Genomic DNA, 8,355 nt, shown 5'->3' with positions numbered 1-8,355 from the left:
GGCCCATCTGTATGGCAGGGCAAACATCTCATTACCAGACATCAACTCTTATCGCCCTGTGAAAGGCATGCCTTCCCTTTGAAGTCCCACACCCCTACCCCCTTCTCCTTAGTTCAGGATGGACATAAAGGCCTCGTTTTGCCCGTCTTTGGAATATCCATGCCCGTGTGGCTCCCCCGTATGTACCAAGTTAAATTTGATTCTCTGTCTCCTATGAATCTGATTCTTACTCCACCTGGAAGGACCCCGAATGGGATCAGGAATTCTTGCTCCCTGACAGATTTGCAGAAGTGGAGTGTTTGCATCAAAGGGTCTGAATATTCTTGACCAACGCCTCCTTCTGATGTACCCAACCCGCTATGATCGAGCGGGTCTGAGGGAGGAGGCGGCCAGTGGCCCTTGCCCTGACTGTACCTGTCTCTGCTCTGGCGATAAGAAGCCAGAGTCCGTCCCAGCCTGCTTGCTCTAGGCCAGTCTTTGCCCCTCCTCCTTCGCAGGGCATATGTGGCTATTACACACTCATCTTTGGAGCAGGATGTGGGGAGCAGGTGGGGACAGCGTGGGGCCACAGGGTGCAGGTGGGGGCACTGGACCGGCAGCGTGGCCAGGGCCCAGCTCCACCGATGCCAGCCAGCCTCCACGTGCTCAGGTGGACAGGAGAACGGTGACTCAGCCAGGCACCAGACCAGCGATGTCAAATACTGTGCGGTGTCTCCAGACCTGTCGCTGTCCGTGAAACACGCAAAGTCAGGCAGCCCTGGGGCCTGAAGAGCAAACGCAGGAGATAAAAAAACACTGTCCCTCCTTTCACTTAAGACACCTTGGGGTGGCTCCCTGGTTCCATGTTCACAGCAGGCTGGGGGATTTAAGCGTGACTAGTAGGTTGTGTCAGGCAATGAAGATTTTCTGCACAGTTTCTAAGCAATTTTTTCTCTATATAGAATTGAAAAGATTTTTTTTAAGTTTACTTATTTTGAGAGGGGGCGAGGGAGAAAGAGACAGAGAGAGAGTGAGAGGGAATCCCAAGTAGGCTCCACTCTGTCAGCCCACGTGGGGCTCAAACTCGAACCGTGGGATCATGACCTGAGCTGAAGTCGGACGCTTAGCCGACTGAGGCACCCAGGCGCCCCTAAAATGTTTTTTAATGTTTATTTGGGGGGCTCCCTGCTATCAGTGCAGAGCCCCATGCGGGGCTTGAATTCACAACCTACGAGATCACGACCTGAGCCAAAATCGAGAGTCGGATGCTCAACCAACTTGAGCCACCCAGGCGCCCCCATAGAACTTTTATCTATATAAAAGTCTTTATTTTACTTTCAAGTGATTTCTTCAAACTTTCAGATGCAAAGTTTGAGTGAAATCTTCAAAGATAAAAGGAGTAACGAGTGGTTCACAGACTCACAAAACTTACCTCTGGGGCCAATCTTCAGATGGCTCAAATTCACACTTGCCGTCTTCATCCCGGAAGGAAATAAGGGTCCTGCCTCATCTCATTCATATTTACAACTACAGCACTTGGTGTAATTATGTCTTGCTGTTTTATACATCAGAACAGGACAATAAGAGAATACAGTGTGAGGTCAAAGCACAAAATGTTTCCTTGAACATAAGGGCTCTCCTGGATTTTACACATTAAATTCCTGAAAACCAACCAAACAAACCCCCACACAGTAATTTTAAGTGGCACTGAGGCAGCGCGGCCTGATGAGAATGACCCTCCATTACTGCCTGACTTCGTCCTCGACACCCCCCTGGAAGTTAGGGATCCAAAGTTGCAGTGATTAAATGCAGAGAACACTGACGACAGTCTGACCACCACTCCGTCTCGAACTCTTTTAGAGGCTTCCATCTGAAAAACCTACCACCTCTTTAATAATACAGAATCGTCCATTGGATTTGGGCTTTTCCTCCGTATTTTTTTATGCGCAATTGTCTGTGCCTATGACAAAATCTTTTCCCGTTTTCCTAAGTTTGATTCAGAGGACAGGCCTGGCCCCAGCAAGCCTGGTCTCAGGCTCAGCCTTGTGCTGCCAACTCGCCCTGGGAGCCTCTGTCCGTCACTGAGGTCAGGGCAAGTGGGACTGCTGACCCAGCAGCCTTCTGAAGTCGCCAGACTGCATCCTCTGGGGACCCCGAGTCCCTGACAGCCCCAGTGGACGGGGCCTCCCAAGTCCCTGTGAGGAGGGCGGCTGGGGGGGGAGGTGCTGTTGCTGTGTCGGCCAAGCTCTGGGATGTCAGTCCCCGCTACCACGATGCCGCAGGCAGAGGGACAGAGGACCTGGTTGTAGCCTCTGACAAAGCAGCACCTTGTTCGCGGGGTGGAGAAACAGGAAGTCCACTCCCCCCGCCCCCTACTCGAGCATCGGTGTGCACATGTCGAGGAGGCTGGAAGAATCCTTCAGAGCCTGGGCACTGCCAGTCACAACACCTGGGTTTCCAGCCGTCGGACTTCCTTGACCACAAGATCGATATTAATAATTGGGTTGAAGTACAGGGCCCAGTAAAATAGACAGTTGCAGACAAACTGAGGAATGAGGGGCCAGAACATGGCCACAAAAAGCCCCTGCGTCGATACTTTCCAAAAATGGCTCCACATCCTCTGAGGCACAGTCCTGTAAAAAGAAGAGAAGCCTCTGAGAGGTGGACTCGTGATGGGGTCCCTTGTGACGATGCCCCAGTGCTCGGACGCCGGGCCTTTATCCTCGTGCACAGCCTGGCTGCCTGTGCTGTGCAGACCTTGCTTCCTGTCCCCGGGGGCCTGAGACGCACCTCTGCCTGACCGACCCATCTTCCACCCCCAGGAGGCAGCCCCACACCAGGTGAGGACCCCCCAGCACAGCCCCACCTGCTTCATCGCTGTGTCGCACTTGTATGTATCTGACAGACACGGTTTCTCTGCGAGGCTGTAGGCCATCAGGGTCCAGACTGTCTTCTCTTTTTGTTTTTTGTTTTAATGTTTATTTATGTTTGAGAGAGAGAAAGAGCACAAGTGGGGGAGGAGCAGAGAGAGAGGGAGACACAGGATCCGAAGCTGTCCGCACAGAGCCTGACACGGGGCTCAAAACCATGAGCCGTGAGACCATGACCCGAGCCGAAGTCAGACGCTTAACTGTCTGAGCCACCTAGGTGCCCCCAGACTGTCTTCTTTACCAAAACATCTGCAGTGCCCAGCAGAGAGCCCGGGACAGAGCGGGGGGCTCAACTAACTGTGCATGAATGAACCAATAGGAGATTCTTGTCAGGTTTTTGGAACTGTTTATAGGCTGTTACTGACTGATGAGGCCAAGAACTCTTTGAGTCATGGGATGTTTAAGGCCGGTGCGATGCTGGTGTGGGGCTGTGTTACTTCTACCAGTCTAGGAGCCACCCCCTTTCTTCTGGAAATGCCTTCTGAGTTTTCCTTCTGGGGGCCTCCTTCCTCATTCTTTGCCATGTGGTCTCGGTGGGGCTGATGAAGCCAGCCCTTGGTTGGGGGGTGAGAACAGGTCCTGAGCCTGGATAAGGAGAGCCTGGCATGACTCTGCATCATGGGGTAGGTCTGGGTGGGCATGTGACCCAGGCTGGGCCAATCAGAGCAAAGGAGCATGTGCACCCCCCCCCCCCCCCCGACTGTCAGTGCTATGGGGAAAGAAGTGCCCTCTCTCCACCAGGGTTGCCGAGCTGCTCAGATGTATGCCCGGAGTGACCAAGGGCCCCGCATGAAGTCAGCTGAGGCTGAACAACAACACAGCAAAGAGAGGGAGAGGGTGAGTCCTGATGACAGCATTTGGGTCTCTGGGTCCGGCCATGCGGGAAGCCTTGACTGGGCATTTCTCTTTTTAAGAAAGCCAATTTAGGGGCACCTGGGTGGCTCAGTCCGTTAAGCGTCTGACTCTTGGTTTCGGCTCAGGTCCTGACCTCACAGTTCGTGAGTTCAAGCCCCGCATCAGGGTCCAGGCTGACAGTGTGGAGCCTGCTTGGGATTCTCTCTCCCTCTCTGCCCCTCCCCTGCTTGTTCTTTCTGTTTCTCAAAAATAAAGAAATAAACTTAAAAAAAAAAAAAAAAGGAAGGAAAGCCAACCAAGAGGCACTTGCAACCAAGAGTCCCGGCCCAACTCTCTCATTTTATGCATTAATCTAGAGAAGTTATTAGTGTCCCAGCTGACGGCACAGCAGGATTAGAACTCATGCCTACAGAATTCCTCACCAGATCTCCTTCTGCTCTACCCTACTGCCCCTTTCCATAAAGCACCCTCTTCTCCTCACTTACGTATTCCTTCATCAAACCCTTCACGCACACCCCCACCCCCGGGAATGACATAGTATGTTCTTACACGGGGAGAAGATAAATGGAGACACACTTGTCCAAACCCCCGCGCCCCCCCCCCCCCCCCCCCCCCCCCCCCCGCCACCTCCAGACACGAGGAAATTTTCCCATCTGCTGCTTAAGCCACGTCTCCAAACCAGAGCAAGGAGTGTTTTCACGTCTGCGTAATCAAGAGGACTCTTCTACTACCTGGGATCGCTTTCTCAGAAGTGCCTGCTGCTCCTGCCACCTCCAGTGTAAACACACACTTACTTCAGTTCACTTCGTGACCAGATCCTCCAAAAGGAGAATAATTCCAGAACCGAGAGTAACATGGCATTGACGATGAGAAAACGTGATGTCCAGTAATGGACCTCCAGCCAGTCCCAAGCAAATTCAGCAATCAGCTGGTATGGAAGGAAGGAGTATTTGACAAGGAATTCTCTCCATTGCTTCCAGGTGGGCTCTCTTAGATCCTTTAGAATAACATAAAAGTAAGCAAAAGGTGGACACAAAAAATCATTAGGATTGACTCTTATGGATTATACTGTAGTCATCACGGTGAACTTTACATTTACTAAAACACACAGATAGCCAACAACATAACACAAAATTTTCCACCCAACTCACCTTTTAAGAATCTTATACTGGATAAATGTTACTGAGGAAGCTGAACAGAGATGCTGGTTATGGAATTGTGGAAGCTCAGAAGTACAAGTAAACTCTGAAGCCTGAGTTATAAATAATGAGGGTGCAGGGGCGCCAGGGTAGCTCAGTCAGTGGAGCATCCGACTTCAGCTCAGGTCACGATCTCATGGTTCTTGAGTTCGAATCCTGCGTCGGGCTCTGTGCTGACAGCTCGGAGCCTGAAGCCTGCTTCTGATTCTGTGTCTCCCTCTCTGCCCCTCCCCCACTCGCACCTCTGTCTCTGTCTCTCTCTCTCTCAAAAGTAAATAAACATTAAAAAATAAAATAAAAAAAATAAATAATCACGTTGCAATGAATGGAAATTAACCAGTTTTAAAATTTCTTCATCACTGCATGGGTAGCTCAAACGATTTCCTAAATTCAACATCTTTGCTGTGGTAGGATAACAGATCATGGGAAAATTAAACATACACTTTGAGAAAGTAATTTTGGGGAAAATAAAAAACTCACTACAGTTATTAGCAGATAATAAACCAGAGCATTTAAATAGCTCATCGAGGCATCCAGAAGGCTTACGGAAGTGTAGCAGGACTGTGCACTATGGAGCAGATACTAAGTATCCCAAGAAGAAAGTGAGCCTCATGAGCACAGGGGTTGTTGAGGCTTGTGAAAACGGAAAGGTAAGAGGCGGGGTCTCTGTTCTCCCAGTCCAGAGAGGGCAGGTAATAGCAGGAAACTGGGTAATTAGACAAACACTGTGCCTAAGGGCTAATTAGCAGGCTTTCAACTACATCCAAGGCTCAAGTCAGGCGGATACCTGACTTTAGTATTTTAAAAAGGGTTTTTGGAGATTTAGAAATTCGTAGGTTTTTTTTTAATTTATTTGAGAGAAAACGTGGTGTGTGCACGTGTGAGCTGGGGAGGGGCAGAAAGAGGGGGAGAGAGAGAATTCCAAGCAGGCTCCATGTGGTCAGTGCAGAGCCTGACACGGGGCTTGGTCTCATGAACCGCCAAGATGGTGACCTGAGCCGAAATGAAGAGTCGGATGCTTAACCGAGGGAGCCACCCAGGCACCCCTAGAAATTATTTTAACATTTATGGGTGTGGATCATACACGATGATTCCTACATCCGTGTGACTTTTAATTTAAATAGATCAGAGAGACTGCCCCAAGAGCAGCAATGCAAAGGACAGTACCCTGCAATGACCAAGCAGACACAGAGACAGCCCTGTGTAAGTGGGATCCACCAACAATTCTGAAGACACAAAAGCCAACGTGGGTACCTATCTCTGCCAGGGGTCTATGGTCAGCTGAGGTGACCACTCCCATCAGTGAACTGGACAGTGGCTTACTTTTCTGAGGCCCCCAGGATGGATGCTAACCCTCCCTTGCAGTGGGACAAATGATCATCCTTCGGGGATCCTCTTCGAGACAGACCACCAAGCTGGAAGGTTCATAAATTTAACCCTCAGGCAATCTGAACCTATTCTATCTTCTTTTGTAACAAAAGCGATGCCGGTTTCTCCCCCCCCCCCCCCCCCGCCCCCGTAAATATTTCAAGTCCAGAGGGTAGCCTTCTTGTTATGCAATGCAGGAAATAAAACAGGCTTCTGGGAGTGGGGAAGTTCTGCTTGATTTTCTTTTGGAGGGGTTCTCCTTGCAAAAAACAAATGAAGGCTGGGCGTCGTTGGCTCTTCTGTGACAGCTACAGCCCCGTCTCCAATTCCATACTGCACTGAGGAGTGCCATTCAAGGCACTGTGCAGACCTACCAGAAGCTTGGTGATGATGTCCTCCCCAGAATTGTCTTCCTGCAGGGGGCAGATGGTGTGGATGAAGGGCAGGAAGGTGTCTGTGTAGTCAAATAGGTAGAGGTATAGCAGACCAAGCCTCGGGGAGCTCTTGAGGGCATACAGCAGGAACAGGGACCTGCCTGGGTTCACCGCCTGCAGAGGACAAGGCGAGCATGGGGTCACATCACAACCACGGCAGCCAGCTCCCCACCCATGCTCCCTCCACAGTCTCACGCCCTTTGCCTTCAGCTTTTCTGTGTGTGGTTTGCACAGTGAATGAATGGATGAATGAATGGGTGGCAAGAAGAGGCCAAGGAATCAATCTGTCGGGCTCTATTTAATAAAGACCCAATCCTTCTCCATGGCTTTGGTGTGTGTGTGGGGGGGAGGTAGGGGGGTGCGGAGACATACACTCCTAGGCGCTGCTAGTAAAATCCAACTTTTTTGGAAAACAATTTTGTAAAATGTATCAAAGAATCTTCAAAATGTTCAATTTAACTAATGTATTAGTGGGCACCACTTAAAAGGAAATCAGAAATACAGAAGGCTTTATGCACAAAATGTTTCGTGCTACACTGTAAGAGAGAAAAAGTGAAATCTGAGACCTAAGTAATGAAATTACAGTGGATGTTCAGCACAGAGTTCATGCAGCCCATTGAAAAGTGAATATGGGCATTTTTGGATGATGCTCTTGTTACAGTGTTAGGTGAAAAAAGGATTCCAAGACGTGGCAATCCGATCTCTGCGGTGTCAGCCCCATACAAACCAGGCCTCTTTCGTGACCCTTCCTAGAGCAGCACCTGGCTCATACCAGATATAAAGATTTGTGGAATGAATACATAAACAAAAGCACAATTAAACTACGCACAAAAAAATTGGCTAAGAAGAAGACAGAGCAAAATGCAACGTTAACCGTGTCTGGCTCTCAGGTGGGATAATGGGCCACTTATTTTCATTTTCATCACTTTGGTCAATTTTGCTACAAAGAACGTGTATTTATGTTTTTCCTGATAGTAAAAGTAACTTCAGACGATTCTGTTTACTTGGTGCTACTAAGCATCAAATAAAATGGCCAAAAGATATGAATGGCCACTTCACCAAGGAAGATACAATAAAATAAGCACATAACAAGATGCTCAAGAGAAAGAGAAAATGGAACCAGTTTTCCACATTAGCACCGCGTACTTGATTTGATGGGGAGGGGTGGGGAGCAGGGCTCACAGAGGGGCAGGAGGTGGCTTTGGGGACAGATGAGTATGTTCGTTAGCTTGATTGTGGTGATGATTTCACAGATGTGTGCAATATGTCCAAACTTACCAAATTGCTGAATGTGGAAAGATGATGTGGTGTATATACACACCATGGAATATTACTCAGCCATAAAAAAGAATTAGATTTTTCCATTTGCAACAATATGATGGACCTCCAGGGTATTATGTTAAGTGAAATTAAGTCACACAGAGAAAGACAAATACCAATGATCTCACTCATATGCGGAATTTAAGAAACAAAACAAACAAACAAACGAAGAAAAAAAGAGACAAAAAACCCAGATTCCTAACTGCAGAGAACAAACTAATGGTGACCAGAGGCGGGGGGTGGGTGGGGGGGTGTGTGAAGCAGGATGGG

The 8,355-nt window shown here is 49.1% G+C and overlaps 1 protein-coding gene across 3 annotated transcripts in view; it reads right to left on the bottom strand.

The window, feature by feature from the left end:
* Positions 1–1,281: 1,281 nt before the first annotated feature.
* BFAR (bifunctional apoptosis regulator) overlaps positions 1,282–8,355 on the bottom strand; it is a 34,429-nt gene continuing 27,355 nt past the window's right edge. For all 3 annotated transcript variants that reach the window (XM_019468641.2, XM_019468643.2, XM_019468647.2), the window contains 3 exons: positions 6,706–6,879; positions 4,559–4,761; positions 1,282–2,612 (listed from right to left, as the gene is read on the bottom strand). In XM_019468641.2, coding sequence (XP_019324186.1) covers positions 2,420–2,612; positions 4,559–4,761; positions 6,706–6,879 — 570 coding nt within the window. In that variant the 3' untranslated portion in view covers positions 1,282–2,419. The remainder of the gene's footprint in view (positions 2,613–4,558; positions 4,762–6,705; positions 6,880–8,355) is intronic.

The sequence above is a fragment of the Panthera pardus genome, unplaced genomic scaffold (genome assembly GCF_024362965.1).
Source record: "Panthera pardus isolate Hobbes unplaced genomic scaffold, ASM2436296v1 HiC_scaffold_5, whole genome shotgun sequence".
Classification (NCBI taxonomy): domain Eukaryota; kingdom Metazoa; phylum Chordata; class Mammalia; order Carnivora; family Felidae; genus Panthera; species Panthera pardus.
Note: the sequence above shows the minus strand (reverse complement) of the source record. Positions and strands in the feature narration are given on the sequence as shown.